A 24804-nucleotide genomic window follows, 5' to 3' on the forward strand; every position below is an offset into this window, starting at 1 on the left:
GGGGGGAGATGACATGGCCGCATTGTACCAAACGTGGGAGCACTGGTGGTTCTGCTAAGGGTGCTTTTTTTTTTTTTTTTTTTTCTCTCTTTTTGGGGAGATGGTGATGGTGATGGCGAAAGGTGGTTGATGATTTGGTGATGGTGTTTGGTGAGAATGAACGAACGAGTGGTTCAGAACCTTCAACTCGCCAAAACCTCCTCCAGTGAGAAGAAGGGTGCCTGCACTCTGCAGTCATGGAAGCAAAGTCCCCCCGAGTCCAACCTTCCAGGCAACCAAGGGACCCAGCTGTGGACAAGAGTGGAGGAAGCGACTTGCCACGATAAGCGTTATCAGCTGGCGCCCCCCTGCTCGGCTGTGAGCCCTAAGGTCCGAGGGGCCAATCAGACTGTAGTCTTGGTAAGCCCCACCACCACAGTTTTTCCGGACTACGCCCACACAACGGGACAGACACAATTTCACCCTTCGAGGAGAGAAAACCAAACTCCGCGTCCCAGATTGCACGGTCTCCATCACCACCCCAAGCAGCACATTTTGTCCCTAGGCACAGGTGCTCGTCAAGATGGCTGTTGGCAAGTACGTTGTCACCCCGAAATATTGCCAAAATCGATGCCACGATGATGCGGGCGATGGATGGAATGAGCGGTCCGCGCAGGCGTCATGCGGTCGCGAGGCGATGACGAGCTCCGGTCGCAAATTACAGACAACATCGCCCGATCCGAATCGAGAAACAAACAGCACACAAGCAGCGCAGCGGCTAATCATTGGTGTTGGCGTGCAGGAACAAGAGATTGTCCAAGGGCAAGAAGGGTCTTAAGAAGAAGACCCAGGACCCCTTCGCCCGCAAGGACTGGTACGGCATCAAGGTGAGTTTCGACCGATCGCGATCTCAAGTCCCAAGGTGACAGCAAACTGACTGGTTCCCCGTCTCCAGGCCCCTGCGCCTTTCAACGTCAGAGAGTAAGCCATCCGCCCGCCCTACATATCGATATCTCTTTCAAATCCGCACGCAGCCCGACCCAGATATCAACAAACACACATCATGCGAGAACGGTATTCTAACTAGCTTGTTCAGTGTCGGCAAGACCCTGGTCAACCGCACCACCGGTCTCAAGAACGCCAACGATGCTCTGAAGGGCCGTATCTTCGAGGTCTCTCTCGCCGACCTCCAGAAGGATGAGGACCACTCCTTCCGCAAGGTCAAGCTCCGTGTCGATGAGATCCAGGGCAAGAACTGCCTGACCAACTTCCACGGTCTCGACTTCACCTCCGACAAGCTCCGCTCGCTTGTCCGCAAGTGGCAGACTCTCATTGAGGCCAACATCACCGTCAAGACCACCGACGACTACCTCCTCCGCCTCTTTGCCATTGCCTTCACCAAGCGCCGCCCTAACCAGGTTAAGAAGACCACCTATGCTGCCTCTTCTCAGATCCGCGCCATCCGCCGCAAGATGACCGAGATCATCCAGCGCGAGGCTTCCAGCTGCACCCTCACCCAGCTCACCTCCAAGCTCATCCCCGAGGTCATTGGCCGCGAGATTGAGAAGGCTACCCAGGGCATCTACCCCCTCCAGAACGTACGTTTTGTAACCAAGGACTTTGGACGACACCGCAGATTAGCTGACTTTAAGCGCTACAGGTCCACATCCGCAAGGTCAAGTTGCTCAAGCAGCCCAAGTTCGACCTCGGTGCTCTCATGTCTCTCCACGGCGAGTCTGGCTCCGACGAGGCTGGCCAGAAGGTCGAGCGTGAGTTCAAGGAGACCGTTCTCGAGTCCGTATAAAGGGTTACCGGTACTGGGGAATGATCGCACTGGGCATGGGTTTCACTCGGGCAATACCTCTCTAGGGCTTTGGTCTTGCTTCTTCGTTGCATTGGCATGGTATTATGGTATTAGTCAAGGTAACGAATACCCTCCCGACAATGAGAAAACGGGAATCAAAAAACGATCACAAATGACCAAAAGTCGAGCGATGGTTGAAAATGTCGTTTTTAGAGAAGGGGTGACACTCAGCTCAGCGAATTCTACGTGGTTTGGGAGACCTTGCCTGGATACGAAAGCACTCTAATCGTCGTTGACTTGGGCTTGTGGGGCGTTTTAGGGATCTGAATTTCAGCTACGAGGAATCGTTATGAGAAGCAGCCGGAGTCCCATATACCCCTGATTTCCCTTGGTTGGCCATAAGAGAGGGATGCACAAGTCGTGGTTGACGGGTGTCCGAGCGAGTAGTCGATCCAGCAGCAGCATCATGTAAGGCGGGTGGGCGGTTCAGGTCAGCCTCGCGCGTCCCTTGGTGCTTTGTAGTATCAGTGCGTTCAAAGCCAATCCCAGCATGCTCAATATTCACGGTGCGACTTTTTGACTATATGTGATCATTGCCTCTTATTTGAATCGCACCACGGATAACGTCCCGAGTCTCCAATGCCTTGTGGTGTGCTATGTGTGGGCTGGGCCCGTCAAGAGAACCCTCCTGCCCTCTTGGGCTTTTGGTAAAGTCCAGGCTCTTGCATAAGGACGGGAACTGTCATATGAGGGTGCGTGTCGGTGCAAAGCGGCAGCTTCCACTTGTCAGCCAGGCCAGTCACCTACCTACGGGGCGATTACAACTGAAGTACCTACGCACCTCTGCGCACTCTCAGTTTCGGGGGGGGGGGGGGCAGCAACTCAAGATTTGCAAACGCAAACCTAACAACAAACTTTTCGAACTCGCTGACGACAGAAGGGATTTCGACCTGGGAATAAGACGTACCGCAGCATTGTAGCATTGCAGGGTTAAGGAGCATCGCGACTTTGTTTCATCTTTGTCTTCCCGCTTGGAGAACGGGACTTACACGTGCAATTATACCTCCCTTGGCTTGCGCCAGTTCTCAGCAACGACCCCTCCAATGGGAACCTGTGTCAACTGTCAACCGTCGACTTCCACTCCAACCTCGACATTCCTCGACATAGAAACTCCCCGCAATTGCCACCTGCTCTAACGACCTGCTCAGCAACATCACTTCATCACCTCCGAACCAAGTACAGGTCATTTCAACATCTGCACTCAGGTCGTTATAGACAGGAGCAAGGATAGACAACGGACGACCAGTTTACTTACACCTCTCCTCTTTTCGATCCCTGTGACCCCGTGGGCTCCCCGTCCAGCCAGATGGCTTCGGATGACGCCCTACCTACGCTCAAGATCCTATTGATCGGGCCATCAGGTGCTGGAAAGTCGGCATGTAAGTCTTTTGGGTCTCTCATCTGTCCCGGGATCGTCTAACCTCACTTGGTGGGCATGGCAAGGAGTTTGATGAAGTGCTTCCTTCACATCCGATGGAAGAGGTGCAAACGGCACAGTCATCATGCTCTTAAGCTACAAAGAGCTCGTGCAACATGGCTTATACACACCCGAATATTAAACTTTTGCATGCTGGTCTCTGACAATTCCCCAGTACTCATGCGATATTGTGATGATGAATTCGATCCTGACACGGCCGCTGCGACGATTGGTATCGACTTCAAGGTGAGTTACTGTTCTTCTATTACATCCTTACCACTCACTCACATTTGCCCTCACCTGTCCACATATTTTTGCACATGTTGAAGGGTCATTCATAGATTTTGGGATCTCACACCCTCATTCGAACTGAAGTAGTATCCTCAACACTTGGTCGTTGGGGAACGTATCCTGCAATAGTATACTGACACAGTTATTATTGTTCCAGATCAAAAGACTTGCGGTCCGCGGCAAGCCATATCGGTTAACTCTGTTTGATACGGTGAGCAACAACACTCCTTCCTTAGAACTTCATGTTCACACAAGCCCAATCTGAAAGCATCATGTGTACGCTCTCAATGAGCTTGCTACTAACAAGTGAGTCACTGTTGATTTGACAATGACAGGCCGGACAAGAAAGATTCCGAACCCTCTCAACCAGCTTCTACCGTGGTGCCCATGGCGTTATTCTTGTCTACGACATTTCCAACAGAGCAAGTTTTATATCCATGGAACGATGGTTTGACGAAGCCAAAGCTAATACCGTAGAGGACGTTGCTCTGTACCTGGTAAGATTCCTTTTTTTCTTTTTTCTTCTTTTTTCTTTTTCCTTTTTTTTTTTTTTTGGTCCCCTTCTTTTTTGGCTTTTTTATCCCACATCATGAACGCAACCGTCACATCAGTTCCCGTGATGAAGTAGTCACAAAATATCACTAACATAGTACACATTTAGGTCGGAGCAAAACTTGACAAAGCAGCTCGCAGCCGGGAGGTCACATCCGAGGAAGGCCTAGCACTAGCGGAACAACACGGCGCCAGCTTTTGCGAGGCAAGTTCCAAGACCAGTGAGAACGTCCGCCGCCCCTTTGTGGAAATCGTAAACCAGATCGTGCAGACGCCAGGTCTGCTCACCAACGCCACGGCAAAACGGCGATCCGGGACGGTCGTGGTTGACAGCACCACCAACAACGGCTACTTCTCCCTTCCGACTTGTTCGTGCTAGCGGAACGCATTTTCATGTCTTCTGGCAGCCAACCCACAGCCTGGCTCGTCGGTGGCCGGAGTTGCTGCTCTGCTTAAACACACAGCACACAAGAAACGAGTTCTGATACCCCCAGACTACATGTTTATGATTGGCCACAAACGCATATTTTTGTTAGAGATTTCCTTGATTCGCAAGCTTAAGAGAATGTTAGTTGCTTGTTCTTTCTATCGTCTAAGGTCTATGTCTCATGATGATATGTTGTCCTCAACCTTGTCAGGCATTTTGAAAGCACTGGCTGGTAAACCGGTACTTGTGAACCAGAAGGAGACCAAGAAGCAATGCTTTACCGTCGTCAACCGCCACTCGAGAACAAATGGATGCTCGGGTCATGTCCTGTGTGGGGATAATCCATAGCCTCCACGAATACCTCTAATACAACACTCTCACCTCCGTGTCAACAACAGGAGAGTTTTTGTTTACTCCTTGGGCTCGAGGAACTTTAGAACAGCTGTCCCACAAATGGATCATTAGCATCACCAACATCACACCCAAATCATAGTCCAGCCCAGAAGAAGAGAAAACTCACCCTGCCTAAAAGCCTCTGGATTCTCCGAAATAACCCAATGCCCGCCCTCAACATCCACCAGCTCAAACAGCGGGAAAAACTGCCCAATTAGCGGGATCACCTCATCCGGCACGTAATGGCTCTTTGTGCCCCTGACAAACAGCGCGGGTTTACCGAACCTGACCCTATGCGGATCCTTGAAGGGAAAATCACCCATGTGATCCAAACTCTTGCCAATAATCCCCAACGGATTCCTGAACTGCAGCGTCGGGCTCGGCTTTCCACCGGGATCGACACGGGGCCGGTGCAAGTTGCCCAGAAGGAACTGGCGTACGACTAGATCTTTTTCGTAGGGCTCGAGAATCTTGTCGGCTGCGCTGAGGGAGGAGACGCCGGCTTCTTCAATCTTTTTCAGGCCTTGGATGTACCGAGCAAAGGACGATTGCAAGCGGGCGTCTACCGGCGCGTTGTCGACGGAAATGATATTTTGCACGAGGTCCGGATGCGTGAGGGCAACGGTCATGGCGGCTTTGGCGCCCATGGAGTGCCCGATGAGGGTGGGGTCTTTGAGACCGTGGGAACGGATAAAGGCGGCTACGTCCTCGGACATGGCGGTGTAATCATGGCGGGGGTCGTGGGGGGATTCGCCGTGGTTGCGGAGGTCCTGGTATGAGGTTAGAGTTTTGATTTCTTTCAAAGATTAACATGTATTGCAGATTTCCCTTACAATAGCGAAGATATGACGACCTAGGTCACGGGCTAGCCGTCTTTATTATTTTGAAAGGAAAAACAAAGTTAGTTATCAAGTCTCAACTGACCGACAAGTTTGATGAGACTAGTGTCAAAGAATCGAATGTGATTAAGCAAATCTAATCTGTCCAACATCGGGGGGAAACAAGAGACCGAACGCTCATAAACCGATGCATAAGGGCTACTCACTTACTGATACTCCTGTTGTTTTTCTTTGAGCCAAAAAGTCCATGGATGAAAATGATGGGCTGAGTCTCCTTATTCGGCACCGTAGGGTTCTCCGGTGAATGAAGATCATAGACGAGCGGGACTGTAGAAACAACCGGAGGGACGGTGTTGGTTGTTGTTGACGAAGGAGTAGCGGCAGAAGCGGAAGAGAAGAGTCTTCGGGCCATGAGGGTGGCGCTGGCGCCAGTGACGGCTGAGATGGTTGGGATGGTGTTGACGCAGCATCCTCTTCCGGCTCCAACTGCTGAGGCGCCGGCCTGGGCGGCCGCGCGGGCGAAGGCTATTTTTATCATTTCTTACTTGTGCTGATTTTCAGGTGGTTCGAAATTCGATATTGATGTGATTTGAGCCAGAGAAGGTGTGGTTTTGTCTTTTCAAGATCACCGACTACCACGGATCGGTTAATGCACAATCTCACGCCTTCTGGAAGCATGGAAGTCGTCGTTGAGTCATTGATAGCCAGATAAAGATCCACTAAGTGATAAGGGCGATTAGCGCACAGACCAAGTACGTCATTCAGTGTACGAGTGGGTACGCCCAAACACCGAGCTCGTTCCCGCCGTTCGGGGTTTATAGACCCGGAGAGGTCGGAAGGGAGCACCCCGGCGTGTTCGGGTAGGCCGGTGCGTAACGGTTCTCCCACTCTCGGGCGGTCCCACCAAACCACTCTTCAACCCACCCAACTTGGTCACCACCATCGTCGGCTGCAACGACAGCCTCAACTCATGCCTTTCGGCCGCCAACTCCCCCAAGTTCCCCTTGAACACATATGCACTCTGAATCCACCGCCCTCCGCCCATCCCGCCGGTTGCTTGCTCTCCCTACACCTGGATTGGTCGGACTGCGCGGAAGAAGGGAAAGTTTTGGGGAGGCAGAGAAGGAAGCTGTGTTGTCTCGAGCAGTCGTTCAACTGTGGAATTGTTTGAGATCGGGGTTCTTGGCAGTGGCTGGCTGCAATTCAATGTGGTTTTGCATGATATCTGATCCCATTCCTATTTCCTGTTCAGGGGACCGTGGGAACATTTGGTGATGGTTGGCACTAGTAGTTTGAACCTAGGTACTGATGATATTTAACATGACAGAGCATCGTGGTGAAGAGACGAAGAATGCCAAGTCACCCGAGTCTTGAGGTTGTGGAAGCTCGCACCCCCCCACCGGCGCTGTGTTTGGAAGCTTGGGCCACTCGGTCCCGCGGCACACCCCAGACCCCACACAGGATCCCAAAAAAATCCTGGTCCCATCCACAGGTGGGAGCCCCGCAATTGAGCCTCTTGACAGCGAAGCACAGCGCGACGCGGAGGCCAAAGAACAATCGTGACAGGGGGTGCTTCAACAACTGAACTTGAACCCTAGAACATCCAAGCTGCGGGGCCCAACAACCACCGCGACACCATCCTCGGCTGACACTCAGCTGCGAAACGTCACCGACGGGCTCCCTTCGACTGCACTTCAGTTCCCTTCGACCAGAAACCGGGTACATACTACTAGTATCAATACCGACTGGCACATGATCAGCATTAGCCTATAACATCCACGCTCAACTCCCCCAGGAGCGGCCACCACCATGTCAGACTCTGCCATCGCCGCCCTCAATTCCCTCCTTCGTGGGACGAGCATCGACGACCATGAGGAAGCTCTGAAGCTCGCCAATTCCGCCATCAAAGCCGCCAAGGGCAACCCGGCCGACCTGACCACCGCCCGGCACACCCGCGTTGTTGCGCTCGTCAAACTCGATCGCTTCGACGATGCTCTCCGTGCCATTGCCGAAGGAGGCGCCGCCCTCGACAAGACCTGCGTCATGGAGAAGGCGTATGCGCTCTACAAGACCGGCGAGCTTGAGGCTGCCGAGCAGTTGCTGGAGACCACCGGAATCAATACCCGCGGTATGAAGCACCTTGCCGCCCAGGTCGCCTACCGTGCCGAGAAGTTCGACAAGGCTGCCGAGCTGTATCAGGAAATGGCCGAGAACGTAGAGGATGCCATGTACGGCGAGGAGAACGACTTGCGCATCAATATTCTGGCGACTTACTCGCAACTAGAGATGCAGGGCAAAGGCTGGGCCGTATCGGAGGAACACAAGAAGCTCAGTAGGGATGAGCTCGAGGTCTTTGAGACGGCATACAACGCTGCTTGCGGCAGCATAGCCCAGGGCGACTTCGCCAAGGCTGCTTTTCTGTTCAAGCGTGCCAGGGATCTGTGCGAAGCTTCAGAAGATTTGAGCGAGGAGGACAAGAAGGCAGAACTGGCGCCCATCATCGTACAGCAAGCCTACGTTGCTACGAAGCTTGGTAACCTGGAAGAGGCTGCGAGGTTCCATGAGGAAGTTGTACTCTCTGAGTAAGTTCTATCTGGGAGCTCTGGCAGCGTGAACATCACTCTGACTTTGAATCTTCTAGTATCTCGGACGCATCAACCAGAGCCATTGCCCAAAGCAATGCGCTGATCCTCAAGTCCGAGAGCAACCCATACATGGCTCAACGGCTCGCCGACACCCTCCCAGTAGTAACCGGGAACGACCGTTTGTTCGAGGAGCAGGCTACCATTTTCCGCCGCAACAAGTACATCATTGAGCTCCAAGCGCAAAAGTTCGCTGGCGTCAAGAGCAAGACCGCCAAGATCTTGTCCAAGGAGGCCGAACCCACCATTTCGTCCAGCAAGTGCGACCTAGGCGCCCTCAACGCCGCAGCTGCTTCCGAGCTTCAAACTGGCAAGACAGCTCTCCGCCGCATCCTCCCTCTGCTCGAGACCAGGCCCACCGACGTCGGCCTCCTCCTGACCGTCATCCAACTCTACATTCAACTCCAAAACCCCGCTCAGGCGCTCAACCTCCTCGAAGCCTTCTTCAAGCGCCTCGAGGCCGCCACAGCATCCGAAAACAACGCCGATGTGCGCTTCGCCCCCGGCCTCGTCGCCCTCGCCGTTGCACTCTACCGTCAACAAGGCCGTCACTCCGCCGTCCGGTCCGAACTTGCCAAGGCCGCCTCGCATTGGCAATCCAAGCAAAAAGCCGCCAGCAGCGGCGACTCTCTCCTGCGCGAAGCCGGCATCGAGCTGCTCCGCTCCACGCACCCCTCCGACTTGAGCACCGCTGGCGAGGCCTTCACGCACCTGGTAGCCGCCCAGCCCGACGACCGTACCGCTACAGCGGGTCTAATCGCCAGCTTCGCCACCAGCGACTTCGCCAAGGTGCAGCCCTACCTCGGCGCTCTCTCGCCCGTCGAGAAGCTCACAGCCGGCGTGGATGTTTCCGCCCTTCTTGACGCCGGAGTCGCCGCTCTCCCCGTCGTTAGCCACCAACAACAACAAGGCAAGAAGCGCGCCCGCGAGGACGACGGCGAGACTACGGGCGAACAGCAGAAACAACAACAGCAAGCCGCGAAAAAGCAGCGCAGAAAGAGGAAACTGCCGAAGAACTATGACCCCGCCAAACAGCCCGACCCGGAGCGGTGGCTGCCGTTGCGCGACCGCAGCAGCTACCGGCCCAAGGGCCGGAAGGGTAAAAAGCGGGCGCAGGAGGCGACGCAGGGCGGCTATGTCAAGGGCGATGAGGAGACGCTGGAGCTCGCCGGCGGTGCTGGGTCCTTGAAAGTGGAGAAGGCGAACCCGGCTGGTAGCGGTGGTGGAGGTGGCGGAGGGGGTGGTGCGAAGAAGAAGAAGAAGGGGAAGAAATGAAAGAATTGTGGTGTCTAGGTGTATGAGGGGGATATCAAAAGGGGGCGTATTGAAATTTGATGTTTAAATTAAGACACATACTAGAGTGTATAATACAGACTAAGATTTGATGATTGATGGTTTCGAATCTTGTGTATTCGGCATTCGGTGATTCGACGTTCCCATCGAGACACGGAGTCCCATCTAGACAGTATATTTGCACGTCCTAACGTTGTTCGAGATGTCAAAAGACGTTTGAGTTAAATTTCGTAGGACGCCATTTCTCTTGCTTATCTGATATATTTCTTCAGCAAACCAGATTCAAAGCCAACGATTAACCACGCCACAGCGTTTGCTGAAAAACTGTTATATTCCCCCATTTTTTCACACTATTATGACCACCACCACCACCACTACTACTACGATTGTACTCTTATTGTGGAATCCATCACTTCCAACAGCAAGAGCAAGTGTATCAACCAAAAATGTCCACTGAATCCCAGCAACTTCAAGTTTGGTAACTGCAGTGTAGTATACATCAAACCCACAACAAAACAACATGGCTGCCGTCTAAGGACCATCCTTCGACCGCTCACTTCAATCACTTTGTTTCCTGTCGAAAACCAGTACACTAGTAGCACAGCAGGCATATATTAGCACCTAGTTGGTTTGTCGGTTCGATTGATCAATGACGTTGTTCGCTCGCTCGTTTCATGTCATTGTTGTTGTAGTGTCCTATTCTTCGCGAACCCGGGTTGGAAATCGCCCAGTTCCTTGCTTCTATTTTCTGTTGTTGATGTTGTATCATTATACCCAAACCCGCCAGCCCTGTGTTTCCAAATATTCCTTCCCTTAGACACCCAATTTTTCCGTAGTCCCGACCATGTATAATATCCGTCTCTTCGTTGAAGAATCAGTACGGAGGCCATGGACAGATTGCCCAAGTCGTCGCAGTCTGTCCTCTTTCGTTTCGTTTCTTCGAGAAACCTGGTCGTTTGGCTGCCCGATACTTTCTTTCGTCCTTTGTTAAGTTCCCCATACAATTTCCATCACCGCCCAATTTTCTTTCCCACTAATTCACGAAGCCACCTGAACTGGTTTAACACTGCTCGCGTCCCCACCACCACCACCACCACCACCACCAAGCGGCCTGGGTACACCCACCGCACCCCCGCCACCACTTGGGTCAGCGCCACTGTAGATATACCCAGCCGCCAAAATGACGACAACCATGACGCCCAGCCCCATCAACAGGGCTCGCCGGACCGCCGACGGCAAGCCACCTCCTTGTTGTTGACCATTTCCTTCGTCCGAGGACGAGGAAGAGACAGACGAGTAGGCCGGCGAGTTTTCCCACACGCCCCGTAGGAAGGTCCACAACTGGGTAGCGATCTCGACGATCTGGTCGCGGCCGAGGGAGTAGTAGACGAGCCCGGCGAGGGCGATGGCGTAGCCGAGGAACTGCAGGGGGGTGATGGAGGTCTGCCAGATCATGACGGAGGCGACGACGAGAAGGATGTTTTTGAGGATACCGGTGAGGGTCATTACAAGGCCGGAGGTTCTGCCAATCTATTTTTTGGGTGTCAAAGTGTTAGCGGATAAGAGAGGGGATAGACGACATCAAGTACAAGGAAGGAAATCCAGAGAAGAAAAAAAAACGTACAAGACAGACACTGCTGATGTTCAACATGAACGCCACTACGGCATTTAGGAGAAGACACCAAAGACCCGTGTTGTACAAATCAGCAATGTTGAAAGAGCGGAACTCGGTAAACAACGCAACGACAAAGTTCATCGATGCGCAGACGGGAGCAAAGTAGTACAGACTGACGAGCGGGTCCATCTTCTGACCATCGCCCTTGAGCAAAACCTGAATCATGATGAGCCGCATGGCCTCGAACACGATCCCGCCGAGCTGGAAGAGGAACCCGGTGAGCGAGAAAGCGATCTCGCCGAAGCTGGCAAGCCCAACGCCAAAGACGATGAACAAAACGTTAATCAGCCGTGACTGCGACGGCTGCTCAACGCCCCAGACCCAGGCGGTCAGCAGGACGGCCACGGGCGCGGCGGCCTTGAGCATCTGGATGAAGGCGACGCTGAGGTAGAGGTAGACCATGTTGCTGCAGACGAGACTTCCGCTGAAGAGAAAGCCGATGGGAACGATGGCGCGCAGGTAAAGACGGCCCGTCATCTTGACACTCTTGCGGCCATCGAGGAGGGTGGTTGTCCTGGCAAGGACTTGGGTGGCGATGGTCGCGAAGATGAGATGCCAACATGTTAGGATAGTGGCTGCGAGGTTTCATGGTCAGTTGGCTCCGGTTAATGAAAGCGGTGACGGATTCAACATACGATAACCTATTATAAGAGTCAGTATGGTTCCTATAGGATGTGTACATGTGTGCAAGGGCATGTGTGCACTCACTAAACCTGTCTGGAGCAAGCAACCATTTGTTGAAGAGAATGGTGATATTAGAAAAGAATATCCAACTCCTGTCAAAGGTCGAGTGGTCAATAGCGGGTCCCATGTGTGAAGGCGTGGAAGGCAAAATCCTTACGCGATATAAAAGACTGGATGAATCGACCGCGTAACCGGCTGGGCCTTCTCAGCCTGGGTTTCGACATCATCGGCCATGATGATTGACGACTGGGTTGTTGGTGAACGAAAGGTAGATGGATTATTAACGAAGGTGAGGCAAGGTCAGTGATGGCCACGTCGAAAGATCAGTTTGTCGACAGAGCGAGTAATATGATGTATATCGTGTATCTGATCGTGAATCCCGGACGCAACCCAAACAAAAACAGCTTGTTGCGAACTGCCAAAGTCGTGGCGATATCCCGAAGATCCAAGAGATCAAAGCCAACAAAACCCAATTTCCGATTGATCGGTTGTGCTGCCGATGTCGAGTGGACAAGAGGTATTGAACAAGGTGAGCCGCACACTGACTGAAGCGCGCGCAACACCCCCTTGGTCAAAGAAGGATCCCAAGAGAAAGAGAGGACTGGCTGAGGATGCTGAGCTGATCAACCTGCAGAGAGAGAAGGGACAGGATGGAGAAAAAGAACGGGAAGACGTCGAGCAGGATCGGGAAGACCCGACTGGGGGAGGGGAAGCAGCTGAAGGGTCTTCCTGCTGGAAGGCTAAGATAGCCGTTGCTGTGCCGTTCACGGTGCCGTGCCGCAGGGTCGGAAAGTGTTTTGGCCCAAGAAGACAAATGTGACTGTAAACGAGTGGCACTGGAATTGTTTGGCTCTGTATGTTTCTAGTTCTCAGACACGCTCCAAAATGAGACGGGAACGGGGAATGGAGGAGAGGCCAGAAGACCAGCTGAATGGGTGAGCGGTTGGCTGTGCCGTGGTCCGCAAAGGAGTGGGCTCCAGCTCGCTGTTTGACGCAGGGTCTCACTTTCACGATGCAGTCCACACCCCACAAAGTCCACACACAGTCCCAAAACGGTTTGTTCCTGGGGGCCTTTTCTTATTTATTACTTTTTCTTTCTTTTTCCCTTCCACTTCTTCCTCCCCTGCGCCCTGCCAATATCTGGCCTTGCCGAGGCCAAGCTACTGGCGCAGAGTAAGCAGATCGGGACTCTGGCCCCAACCCGTCGTCCAATTGGAGAGAGGCTTGGGAGTGTGTGCGGTTGATTGATTGCCAGGAGCCTGGCGAGAAGTAGAGAGGTACTTTTTGTCTCAAGATGAGACTGGTTGTCTTCTTCTGCCGAAAGCGTTGTTGTTGATGATGATGATGATGCCGGTTTCCCTTGCTTGATTTGAGAACGTTACGGCTATTGCCGACTCCAGATATAGATGATGGGGAGCGAACAGATACGCGGATGGTGGTGGGAGTGTGACTGGAGACTAGAATTGAGACGGGATGAACGGATGTGTGAATGATTGATGGATTTGTCAAGAGCTGGGGGGCCGGGGAAAGTGAAGCAGCCCGGGTAACTGCTGAGCTGCTGTCAAACACTGCCTGACAGTGACAGCGGGGATGGGCCGTAACAGCGGGGATGGGCCGTAACAGCAACCTCAACTCCATAATCAAACATGTGGGGGAGGGTGACAGTATTCAAGAATAAGCACTGGCTCAACAGGCAGCAGCAGCAGCAGCAGCAGCAGCAGCAGCAGCAGCAGCAGCCTCAGCCTCAGCGCAAGGGGCAGAACCAACTGGATGGGATCCTGACAGGGCACCTAGGCTGGCAAGGGAGGTCCAGGCTCCGTTCCGTTCAACCTAAAACCAAGCTTTACGAGGTGTCCCTTTTTAGACCTACAAAGGCCAAGACAGCAGATCATTGGTCGGGCCGAGGCATCCCTGACCCTGGTCAGCACAAACGTCTCGAACCCAGCAACACCTCCCGTGCCTGATCTGTCGAGTGGCTGTGAAATGTGAATCTGTGAAGGTACACTAAACCAAATCCAAATCTCTTTTGGTGTAACGAAGGAGTGCAACGCCCCAGTAAATTGATATTGTATGCCCGTAACAGCCAGTGGGTGGTGGCGGGGCGACGATGCTTCCGTCGAGTCCCGAATGTGCCTTAGAGGTTAGTAGGCCCGATCAGTGGCTGGTGAGGGAACGCTCTGAACGCTGACGGGCCGGTGCCGTCCCGATTGCTTCCCGTTTTCATAAACGAAGGGTTCCATAGGAATATCATATCAATGATGACATTCAACGGGACCCGACCTCCTGCCGAGAATCAACTTGACGGCGTCAGGTTGAAGTGCTGCAAGGTTACAGCCCTACAGGCCAACAAGCAGCCAAGAAGACCATAATCAGTGGGCGTGGTGGGGCAGTGGATAATCCCGGCCATGTTCTTGTCCCATTAATTTTGTCACCACAGTTCTCGCCCGTTCCTTGGGTAGTGTACTGGCCATTTCTAAACAACAAATGTTATGGCGAAGTCGTGAGGTTCTCCTTCCCATCGCCTATCAGTACACTAGAATATCAATGTCTAAAAGTTGATCGTAGTTAAACTCCGACTTGAAAGGCCCATCACATGCACGCTTTTGTTGCGCCGATCTGGTGCCTGAACATTTTGACGTGCATGGAGGCCGCCCTCAACGACTCCTATTCGCCCCCTGGCTTGTGGACCCGGTCCATTGACACTCCACCGCGTCACACAATAGGTATCGATGTACTCGAGCATCGCTCGCAGCAAGGAGCTCGATTATGAGATGAACCACAGACATCAAGTCAGCGCCGAGTTTATGGCCAAAACAGTTACATCAAATCGCTGTTCGTACTACTGCTGTAACTCCTGCTCTACCCTACTTCTACTCACACTTAGACTAAAGCAAAACCCGTGCCTGGAGAGAACTACATGAACCCTTGACGTGACGCTTGGGCATTCGGCATCCGTCCATTTCCATCCTGAACGCCGTCTCGCTATGCAGAAAAAACACGCCCCGGACCTTGACGCCTTTTATGAAGATACTTCGGACAAGTCTTCCTCACGATGCCATACCCCCGCTTATAACGCCACCGGCTCAAAGGACCCGAGGACAAATAAATCGGAGCCGAGTTTGTGTACAGGTAGGCCAAGTCCTAATCAACCTGCTCCATGCCCCCCGATGCCGCAACCGAGTCCGCATGCTGGACCTGGACCTTTGTGTCCGGCGATTGACCCGCCACCGTCCCAGTCGGTGTTGTCATATCCTTCCCAGCCTCCGGAGCCTCGGCCTTGACCATCTCCACATCCTCCGGTTTCTCTGACCCAACCAGCGTGACCGATTCTGACTGGTCATCGACATGGTTGCCAAGTTCGGCTTGAGGAGATAGGGTCCTTGTTACTTCCCGTTCTGGTATCCGTACCATTTCCGGTTCGACACACTCATAGAACAACATAAAGACGTCCCCTCTTTCAAGCACATTCTCCTCATCTACCTTAAAGACGTCGGTGTCGCTAAGTCGCCACCATTGCGAGGTGGCTTCCTCTTCGTCCTCGCGCATGAGTGTCTTCTCGTCATCTTCCGAGCTAGGAGTTGGGGCGTCTTCTTCGTCCGTGGTATTTGGCTCGCTTATCGACTTCTGGTCCGGGGTCTGGATCTTCGGAGCGGCCACCTCATCATCGGCAACAAGCTGTGGCGGCGGTGCCTCAGGCTGGTTTTCCTTCTCAGGAGGGCTGACATAATGCTTCCTGTAGCAGACATAGTGGCCACTATCGTGCCGTCCCTGGTGCGTGACAACGGCGCGTAATTCATAGAGTGGCCCGCTTAGGGCGGATGGGCGTTGGGAGCCCGCCACCATGGAGGCCGTCGGCTCAACATTCCATTTCTCCTCATCTTCAGCCGTTTGCTCGCCATTACTGGTCGAGCTCGGAAGGACACCGTTTGAACCTTCCAGATCAGCCCGCTTCTTCGCGCTTCCGAGGCACCAAGGTCCTAGATCAAGTATGCTGGGAAACCTGACAGCGGAACTGTCCTTGTACATGTAGCCTGTCCTCTCGTCAAAGACGGACCGGTTGATGTGAATAACCAAGCTCTTGGGTGGCCGAGAAATTGCCGTCTGCTTTGTCTTGGTCGACTCAACTCGCTGTTTAGCCGGAACCTTGCACTTCTCAGCTAGCGTCTTGTCGTCAAGCATATCTTCTTCAAGCGCCTCTTCTACCGCGGCTAACCTCTCACGAAACTCCGAAACTCTGGCCTCGTCGGTTGCGACCATCCCTATCAGACCCTTGATCTTCTGTTGCATCTTGAGCAGTGAGCACCTGGGACAGTGAACGCCTTCGATAAACTCAACCCGGGCATTGTAGTCCAGCCTCTCGTAAAGGTCATAGCCAAGTTGTCCAGAGCCAAGGTTAAGAGTCAAACAATTGAAGGGGATCATTGTCAGCCCTTCAAAGTGATTGCACTTAACACAAACTACCCTCTGGGCAATGAGCCCCTCGAGTGGATTCCTAGACAGCTGAATGTCGGGAACAGATGAACTTTGACTGGAGCTATGGTAGCCGCTATCATCACTGTGGTGGCTGCTTACGCCGTCGTCCTGCGGTAGATCGCCGTCATATGCCAAGGACTTCTTGTAGGTTGCTGTAGCCTTGGCCACCTCCCTGTCGATTTGGTCCAGCAGCTTTGAAAAGTACTCTTGCGCGTCTTGCTGCTGCCACGTGCTCATGTTCTTGAGTACATTGGGTGGCCACACAGATCGCCCATAGTTGGCTTTGTCGTTGAGTGTTGCGATGAGCCCAGCCATTGCTTGCGTGGTCGGCATCGTCGACTTGGCGTTGCTACCCAGCTGAGATACCCGGGCCAGGTACTCGGGCAAGCCCTGGAGCGAAGCAAGGCCCTGGAGAATGCTGTTCTGGTAGCATGAGTTGTCATTGTTCCCTAATCCTGCCGGACGATCTGAAGTGCTGTTTTTGAAGTTCCAGCCAACGCTGGACAAGGTGCTGAGGCCCTTGAGCCCAGCCGAAGTCACGGATTCCATGACGCCTCCTGGCTTGTCCAGACCCAATATCCTTCCCAGAGCTTGACTTTTGGCTTCATGCGAGTTGTCTATTTCTGCGGGCGTCATAGGCCTGGGGAACAGTGGCGGGTTGAGGAAGCCGTCGACTTTGAAGAGTAGAGTGGCCGGAATGATATCGACCACGCGGGCCCAGATAATGTTCTTTAAGCGTGTACGAGTGTTCCGATCGCTGAATAATAGTTGATAAAGGGCGGATAAGAAGAGGAGGATGACGGAGACGATAATAGTCGGGCTGGTTACGTAGTCCCGGAGTTGGCGATCAGCTGGGTAGGCGTGATAATAGTTCTTGGGATGGCCGGGGGCCCGATGTGGGTGGTGGCTTTGTATGCGTCTGGTATCTGAATTCATAGCTACTTGGGAAAGAGATAGTGGGGGAAGACCTCGGGGGACTCCTGTCGTCGATGCGATTGAAGCTAAAGCTGCTGAGAAGGAGAAGGCGGAATGGTCGCGTGGAAAGCTCCGATGTCTTGGTGCCTCAGTCGGCCGCTTCAAAGACTTGACAAACGGTAGTGCTGACGACGAAATCGGGTGCAAGTCGCTTCCATGACGTTTCCAGAAACGGGCTGTTTGAGTAGTTGGAAAATGGGTGCGTCAAGGATAGTAACGTCTCTTTTGAATTGAGTGTTGTCGAGGACGGGATCGGAGGTGGGTGCTTGGGGAGTCGGCAGCTACAGTAGTGTACTGTTGCGTTTCGACAGCTGGAAATTTGGGGGAGCAAGTGGACGACGGGAAAGAATTGACGGACACCTTTTGCTTGTGACTTTCGCTAAGAGGTACCGCTAGCCCAGGTGAGGTGACGCTATCCTCTTTCGAGCCTGCCCCGGCTCCTTGGTCCCTTTAAGTGGGCCATACACGGAACAAAGGTCAGGCACTCCTGTCCTCGCCGGTCCAACCATAGAACTCTTGGCGCAACGCGTGGGGCAGTGGAAGCTGCAGGTCGAAAAAAAAGTTCCCAAGTGACATCCAAACTTCACGCCCCATCCACCGAAAACGAAGCCCCCACTGCATTGGAAGGGTCGAAGGGCTGAAGGGTCTCACCGTGACCACCTTTCGCGATACATCACCGGGTATGCACCTTGAACTGACAGATTCTTCAACTTCAAACAAGAATCATCAGTCTTAGAAAAAAAAATGGCCAAGGGAACTATCGGAAAGGCCAACAAGGCGGCAGGTAATGCGCCCCCCCTCCCCCATTCTCAAACTAACAAAACCCATCAATCACCATTCCACCGTGCAGTAACTACTTAATCTAACACCACGTTGCCTTTTTCCAGCTGTCCGTAAACATTCTCGTGCCGCCCGCCGCCAAACCTCTCCCGGCATCGACCTCGACAAGTCTCTCAAGGCCGTCCGCCCTCCCCAGGAATCCGTCAACCTGCGCCCGACCGTCCTGGCTGCCCACCACAACAGCGGCGTCACCAAGAAGAACAAGAAAAAGCAGCTGTCGTCCAAGGCGCGCAAGAGGCAAGAAAAGAGCATGGATCGTGCCGAGGCCATCATGGACCGCACCTCCACAAAAGTGGCCAAGAGCCACGGCAAGGCCAGAGTGATTGAGTCGCGCAAGCGGACGTGGGACGAGGTCAACGTGGTCGCACTTGCTGAGATCGGCAAGGAGTTGCCTACAAAGAAGGAGAAGAAGGCGGATATGGAGAAGCGGGCTGAGGACGAAGCTGTTCGCGCGTTCTATGCTGATGATGATGAGGATATGGATAAGGATGGCAGCGAGTGGGAGGATGATGTCGAGGGTATGGATCAGAATGCGGCGGTCGAGAGTCTCATGGCTGCGGCGACGATACCGGCTGTCGCGCCGGCGATGCAGGATGATGACGAAGAGATTCTATGAATATGCACTGCAACGGGAAAAGACGGATATGGGTGATGGGCTTTTCTTTGTGATGTAAAAGGGGCATCAACAGTTGCGGATGGGTTACTGGCGTTCAGGGATATTCTGTTGTTTTGCCTATATACCACGGCGGCCGGGTTCGCCGACGAATATTGGGTTGGGTCGGGGTCATGTAAACTGGGGTCATGTTACGATACGAGTTGGAGAAATTTCGAATTTGGTCCATGAATGTCATATCAGGATCTAGGGGTTCATGGGGTCATATCGGCCTCCTGGCTCAGGAAAAGTGACTATACTCTGAAAAGGGGAAATATTGAGAACAGGCGAGGATGATGCCCCTGGGTTGAGCTATCAGTGTCAGTATTTTTGACGATCATGGCAACATTTCAAGAACCAACCGACTGGAGATTATGCCCGATCGGTCCTGCTAGTTGGTGGTGAGGTGCAAGTGTGTGAAAAGATGTGTCTCGATAACTCTTCAAGTCATCCCTAATATGTCTTCACAGTATCACGATATTATGAGCAGAGCAAACATGTTATATGGTAATGATGCGGGACTAACTCTCAGATTACAGGAAGAACTACCTGAAAGGCCACGTAATATATCGGTCAATGTCCAAAAGCACACACCTGCTGATATATTGGATCGCCAAGCTAAATCTCCCACATCGATGCCCAGCCGAGTCCATCGTCTCACCAACATCCCGCCATCGCTCACCAATGTACATAACGGCAGTGGCATAAGCCCCAAACACCTAGTTGAGTAGTAACGTGTAACCCAAAAACCGTTTGGTCCATCTATGTAGATGAGCCTGCTTGTCTGGCTGGGCGATGACAACATCTTCACGTCTTAGCATTAGGCACTTGGGCAATGATACAATAATGCCGATCAAGCTACCCCCTCTCGTTTTACCAACCAGCTGGCGCGGTCACCCGACTCGAGTTACGGTTCGTCTGTTTTAAGAGATCACGGGAAGGGGGAGCCAGGAAAACCCAAGAAAAGAAAGACGTCAATATCCTGGCCTCGTGACGCCACCGGTTTAAGCTGAGGTGGTTCCCGTCAGCTAGACCCTTGAACTGAAGAAACAACATCTTTCCTCTTCTAATTCGGGCAGAGATCATGGAACAACTCTATTACATGTGCCAATTTCTCCTTCATTTTTAACATCAATCTTCAGTTGTGTAATTGCGTATACACAGAAGCATCCATCCTAATCGTGAGTATTATATCATACATATGTGCATGCCTTTTGCCTGTTGTACATCCGCTTATATTAGGTACTTATGGGCATGTTCCCCAACTTCGGGCATAATCGCTTTTCCCGTCTTTACCTTAGCCTTGTTCTATCGCAAACTCACATCCAGCTTGTCACCTTATGCACCTGCCTCACCAATGGCTTTTTCCATGACTTCCTGAGCTCTTGAAACCGACCGACCAAGCAAGCGAATGCTAGAGACCAAAAGCAAGAATAATTTCCATACCGTCAAAGCGGTACCCTCCCTATTCTCCGGCTTCCACTCAATACCCCCATTCTTGGCCATTTCAAAGCTGCAGCGGCAGTATGCTGCCAAAACATCAACACCAAACTCCGCAATCACCCCGACTACCACCTCACGCGAACGGGGATTTGGCCTTTAAAAGCGAGTCCGACAAATGAAACATTGGTATAACAGTGTTATAATCGTTGTTGGAATGCTGCAGTATAAGCGGCGAGAGTGTATGAAGATTATGATGTAGCCACGTCATAGCAGCACGGCTGACCCCTTCTCCAGATCTTCGCTTCTTTCTCTTGCTTCTTGTCAGCCGTGCCATGCGTCATCCGCTGCCGAAAGTCGACTGGTCGCTGAACATGTCATCGGGCATGTGGTCATAGTTAATGTCCGGCTCCTTTTTCATACCTGGAGGGTTGATGCTCGAGTAGCCACCGTTGGCGCCACCGGGAGGTGTGTATAGCCCCGAACCTGAACCTGGTTGCTGATGAGTTGGAGGAGTGGTGTTTGTAGAAGGAGCAAGTATGCCCGGTGACTGACCGTATGTCAATCCGCCGCCGCCGCCTTGCCCTTCTGCGCCTGGTCGAAGAACACCGAGCTGGACCCCCGGCATTGCTGGGTAATTTGGAGCGATGCTTGCGTGTCGGCTTTTGGGTGATCCTGGTACCCCAGGGACGCCCGCAGCCTGTCCAGATTGTGCCAAACTGGCAAATGTTTGACCGAAGGCGTCACTGGTCTGCACAAAACGTCGAGCTTCGTTTTCAAGCCACAGGTCGATATTGCGATCATTGCACTTGGCATGTACCATCAACTGATGCTTCAGATCGCTGACCTCGCTGAGAAGAATGCTGTATTCCCTTTGCAAGCTTACGTTTCTTGCTTCGAGGTTGATTTTGGTTCCCTCTAACTCCTGGGTGTACAGCTTTTTCTTCTCTCGGCATTTGCTCGCAGCTAATCGATTCCGTTCGAGGAACTTGTTCCTCTTGTGGTCATCCTCTTCCATATCAGGGTCTTTTTTGCTCCTCTGTTTCCTCTTTTTCGGCGGGTCTTGATCCGGCGGCGTTATATCCGTGGACGTGCTACCGGACTTGGACGATCGATGAGAGTTTATTTTGTTGCTCGAGGACCGTCGGGTGGAAATCTGTGACATGACATCTGAAAGGCAGCTTGTATTTGCGTCGATACTGTCCGGATCACGGACTCCTTCTAACCCGTTGACATGTTGATCTCTTCCTCCGTATAGGCCCGGGTCAACAAAGAGGCTATTATTCGTTTCCATGGCGCTGGGTTCTGCGAAGCCATCCCATAACCCCGGCCGCTCCCCTAACGTTGGACCATCGCCCGATATTGGAGATTGGTCGATGGATAGCCTGTGATCGAAAACATGGTACGACTGAAGCCCGGCTTCGCTCATGCCTACATCAGGAGGAACATCTTGGGAAATATCGTGAGAGATGTCGTGGGGGATCTCGTGAGGAACTTCATATGGGACATCATGGTCATCCTCTTGATATGGGTTGGAATCCTCGTATGCCAAGGAATCGCTAAAGAAGTGTGACGGAGTGTCCATGGCGTTCTGGTGATTCTGGTGGGGGACTAGCGCTGGTAAACGAGTTAACTATCAAGAACAGCAACGAGCGTATCGGGAGAAACTCAGCAGGATGATGAGGAGGGGATGCAGGTACAGGAGAAGGAACTCGGAAGCACTAGCTGGGCGGCGTCAAGGCCGGGAGACAACGGATGTTTTACTCCGGGCCTGAGCTCCGGCCCTCGTGGAGATGGAAAGACCGGGCGGCCGGGCGATTGCCCAAGCCTTGAGCATGCATCTGCAATCCAGCCGCGCCACTTCCGCTTGAACACAGATTCAGCAACAAGTCAAGGGACAATGGCAAAACTGGACGAAGAGGAAAACATGCTGAAGCAGGCACGCAGAGGAATCAAGAGTGTGCGATGCAACTGAGGCTCAAAAGGGACATGATCTTGATCGTTTTTGCAAAGGGAAAGTGGTGCCCAGGTTGACGACATACCAGGAATGGAAGGTAAATCTATGCGTCTTGGTGAAAGAGCTTCCACTTGTTGCACAAAGGGCAGGCACCTCAAGTCGATGCCAACAGCCCTGTGTACCTTGATGGCTGCTACCGCCGCTATGTGTGGCTTGGCAGCCCGGATGTCTGTTGATGGATGTACAATCCAATCGGTTGCAGACAGAAATGATCTGGGTATGGGGCGTGACTGCCTTACCTGAAGGCAGTTTTCAGTCTTCAAACACGGCCCGTGACCAACACCTGCCGAGGTTGTTACTTTGATATGGGAACTGAAATGAAGTCGTCTTGTTGGTTGGGGACGAAACCGGAGCGTTGTGTGACCGGGCTGGTTCACTCTCGCAAGTAGAAGAAGAAGACAATACGCCTTTCTGTATCGTACATTTCTGGGAGCCCGGTTGTCTGGGCACCCGAAATATATCAAAAGCTTAGAAGGAGGGTTCGAAAAGAAATGGAATGCCAGTTATCGAGACAAAGGGTGTGCTGTCTGGCAGAAGTTCGGGGCGCTCGAAGGTCAAGTGAAGCGAAAAGACATGGTTATCTTTCCAAGTTGGTTGGAAGCAAGGACTAACAGTCAAACCACAGCCCGGAAAAGAAAAATGGATTTGAAATTGAAATTGAATCTTGCTGGTGAACAGGCGAGTATGATGAAGGACGAAAGCTCGGATGCCAAGCTACGTTGGTGGAGGCAAGCAGGCGGAGGGAGGGTACCTCTGTTCTGGCACAACATCAAGCAACAATGGCCGTACCTAATGCTTTTCTGTGCTACCCCCATTTTAGCGTGGCGGACTGAGCAGGCCGGGCAAGCAGGAAAGGAAAGACACAAAAAAGAGCTCGCCTCTAGGATTTCAAGGATGGTAGACCGAGGAGGTTGTGCTGGTGGATGGACTGGAACGACAGACGGATGCTACCTGTGACTTGTGAAGCTTTGGGGCGGGCAAAGCCCAAGCTCTGAGCTCTCCTCGACCCTCTCTGCTTTGTTGGCCTCCCAACCACAACAGTCAAACGATCCTAGCCGAGGTGAGGAGAGAGCTCGATATGCAAGATAGCTCCCTGCTCGGAAGATACCGTGCCTGGAGGTGCGTTGGTCGGAAACGTACGAGGGAGCTCGGCCAGAGCTTCACTCGCTTCATCCGATCTCCAACCCCTCAGCTAGATAGTGGTCGTGTATGAGGGGCGATGCGCTTTGGCCTGGATGAGGAGGTGACTCGTTGGACTGGCAGGCCGGCAATGAGACCCATCGCCTTTTGGAATGCCTCTTGGAAGACGAGAGCGGAGAAGAGGAGCCGCCAGATGTCTCAGTTTAGGAGGGTAGCATCCCGGCCCTGATCAATGTAACATTGCCTTCCATGATCCGGGCAGCTTGTGACTTGGAAGCGTCTAAAGCTGTTTACGCTGCACAAGAACGCGTTAGCTCCAGACACCCACACATTCTAAGGTGCGGTAGGCTTCTAATTGGCTTGCGGTACTGTCCAAGGCGAGTCCAGTCCAGTCTGCCAGGCCGAGGTCAGGTTCAAAGTTCCCGCCATGGGAAGACAATGGGTGAGACGTTACCACGATTAATGGCACAGAGAACCGGTCAGCGATGGGAAATCAAGAATCTCCATCTGATCGATGTAGTGGGCAGACTTGGGTATTCTGGTGGCTTAAGCCTCAGCAAACCGAAATGTTGGTTTCCAAAAGTGCTTTGCCCTGGTCGTACAAGGCGGGGTTGTAAGTGATGATGGAGGAGAGGACATGGGGAAGCTGAGTGGACAAGAGCATAACGTACACCTCCACTGTGTACGTTTGCTCTGTGTTACCTTCCCTTCCCTTCCCTTTCCCTTCCTTTCCCACCATACCGAAAGGCTTGCTGTAGATCTGATCTACCTGCGGCATTGAATACAAGCATCTCCTCCCGGCGGGCTTCCGACATACCCTACTGCGACTTCGGAAGCATCGGAAACGCCGCGAAAACAATATTTAGTACATACCCTAAGTGGCTTACGTGCATTAGCGTTGCTGCATATAGGCAGGGCAACTTACTTGACATGATTTCCTCAAGGTACGAAGTGAAAAGATTGATTTGGGGGTTCCTAGTAACTTCGCGCGACCAGTTGGGGGCTTTCTGACGAAGGTGTGAATTGAGTCGATTCTGGTATGGCACAATCTCGAGCCACCATTTTCGCGACACCAAAAGCCATCCACGAAACCCTGTCCCTGGCCGAGCGTGCATATCTGTCAGGACGTAGTGTACCGAGCAGCTTGAATGGAGATCATGCTACAAAGTGGAATGATACCGCTGCCTTACAGCTCTTTGTGCAGCTTCCAT

The 24804-nt window shown here is 52.7% G+C and overlaps 11 protein-coding genes across 11 annotated transcripts; 6 read left to right on the forward strand and 5 right to left on the reverse strand.

Moving 5' to 3' along the window:
- Positions 1-486: 486 nt before the first annotated feature.
- On the forward strand, positions 487-2409 carry NEUTE1DRAFT_115750 (uncharacterized protein; the record flags this gene model as incomplete). The annotated part of the gene is made up of 5 exons (XM_009849458.1): positions 487-576; positions 782-866; positions 935-960; positions 1076-1577; positions 1640-2409. 5 exons carry the CDS (start codon positions 563-565, stop codon positions 1781-1783), a joined length of 771 nt encoding a protein of 256 aa, XP_009847760.1.
- Positions 2410-2990: 581 nt separating this feature from the next.
- Positions 2991-4482, forward strand: NEUTE1DRAFT_143904 (uncharacterized protein; the record flags this gene model as incomplete). Its single annotated transcript, XM_009849459.1, has 5 exons — positions 2991-3222; positions 3436-3506; positions 3709-3762; positions 3887-4048; positions 4213-4482. The coding sequence occupies 5 exons, from the start codon at positions 3150-3152 to the stop codon at positions 4480-4482; spliced, it is 630 nt and encodes a 209-aa protein (XP_009847761.1).
- A 458-nt stretch (positions 4483-4940) lies between these two features.
- NEUTE1DRAFT_134522 (uncharacterized protein) lies at positions 4941-6300 on the reverse strand (the record flags this gene model as incomplete). The annotated part of the gene is made up of 4 exons (XM_009849460.1): positions 4941-4972; positions 5051-5693; positions 5757-5788; positions 5973-6300. The coding sequence occupies 4 exons, from the start codon at positions 6298-6300 to the stop codon at positions 4941-4943; spliced, it is 1035 nt and encodes a 344-aa protein (XP_009847762.1).
- A 1271-nt stretch (positions 6301-7571) lies between these two features.
- NEUTE1DRAFT_56949 (uncharacterized protein) lies at positions 7572-9804 on the forward strand (the record flags this gene model as incomplete). The annotated part of the gene is made up of 2 exons (XM_009848960.1): positions 7572-8344; positions 8404-9804. The coding sequence occupies 2 exons, from the start codon at positions 7572-7574 to the stop codon at positions 9677-9679; spliced, it is 2049 nt and encodes a 682-aa protein (XP_009847262.1).
- Positions 9805-10047: 243 nt separating this feature from the next.
- On the reverse strand, positions 10048-12290 carry NEUTE1DRAFT_75635 (uncharacterized protein; the record flags this gene model as incomplete). Its single annotated transcript, XM_009849461.1, has 5 exons — positions 10048-11227; positions 11322-11947; positions 12008-12013; positions 12081-12148; positions 12214-12290. The coding sequence occupies 5 exons, from the start codon at positions 12288-12290 to the stop codon at positions 10736-10738; spliced, it is 1269 nt and encodes a 422-aa protein (XP_009847763.1).
- Positions 12291-13702: 1412 nt separating this feature from the next.
- NEUTE1DRAFT_134525 (uncharacterized protein) lies at positions 13703-14020 on the forward strand (the record flags this gene model as incomplete). The annotated part of the gene is made up of 1 exon (XM_009849462.1): positions 13703-14020. The coding sequence occupies one exon, from the start codon at positions 13703-13705 to the stop codon at positions 14018-14020; it is 318 nt and encodes a 105-aa protein (XP_009847764.1).
- Positions 14021-15089: 1069 nt separating this feature from the next.
- NEUTE1DRAFT_75638 (uncharacterized protein) lies at positions 15090-17465 on the reverse strand (the record flags this gene model as incomplete). The annotated part of the gene is made up of 2 exons (XM_009849463.1): positions 15090-15665; positions 15729-17465. 2 exons carry the CDS (start codon positions 17463-17465, stop codon positions 15198-15200), a joined length of 2205 nt encoding a protein of 734 aa, XP_009847765.1.
- A 714-nt stretch (positions 17466-18179) lies between these two features.
- Positions 18180-19283, forward strand: NEUTE1DRAFT_127361 (uncharacterized protein; the record flags this gene model as incomplete). The annotated part of the gene is made up of 2 exons (XM_009849464.1): positions 18180-18288; positions 18392-19283. 2 exons carry the CDS (start codon positions 18249-18251, stop codon positions 18958-18960), a joined length of 609 nt encoding a protein of 202 aa, XP_009847766.1.
- A 1337-nt stretch (positions 19284-20620) lies between these two features.
- Positions 20621-22021, reverse strand: NEUTE1DRAFT_75644 (uncharacterized protein; the record flags this gene model as incomplete). Its single annotated transcript, XM_009849465.1, has 1 exon — positions 20621-22021. The coding sequence occupies one exon, from the start codon at positions 22019-22021 to the stop codon at positions 20777-20779; it is 1245 nt and encodes a 414-aa protein (XP_009847767.1).
- Positions 22022-22579: 558 nt separating this feature from the next.
- On the forward strand, positions 22580-23410 carry NEUTE1DRAFT_36233 (uncharacterized protein; the record flags this gene model as incomplete). Its single annotated transcript, XM_009848840.1, has 3 exons — positions 22580-22670; positions 22807-22810; positions 22843-23410. 3 exons carry the CDS (start codon positions 22580-22582, stop codon positions 23408-23410), a joined length of 663 nt encoding a protein of 220 aa, XP_009847142.1.
- Positions 23411-24146: 736 nt separating this feature from the next.
- On the reverse strand, positions 24147-24804 carry NEUTE1DRAFT_97669 (uncharacterized protein; the record flags this gene model as incomplete). The annotated part of the gene is made up of 4 exons (XM_009849466.1): positions 24147-24310; positions 24379-24475; positions 24519-24710; positions 24784-24804. The coding sequence occupies 4 exons, from the start codon at positions 24802-24804 to the stop codon at positions 24147-24149; spliced, it is 474 nt and encodes a 157-aa protein (XP_009847768.1).

The sequence above is a fragment of the Neurospora tetrasperma genome (genome assembly GCF_000213175.1).
Source record: "Neurospora tetrasperma FGSC 2508 unplaced genomic scaffold NEUTE1scaffold_1, whole genome shotgun sequence".
Lineage (NCBI taxonomy): Eukaryota > Fungi > Ascomycota > Sordariomycetes > Sordariales > Sordariaceae > Neurospora > Neurospora tetrasperma.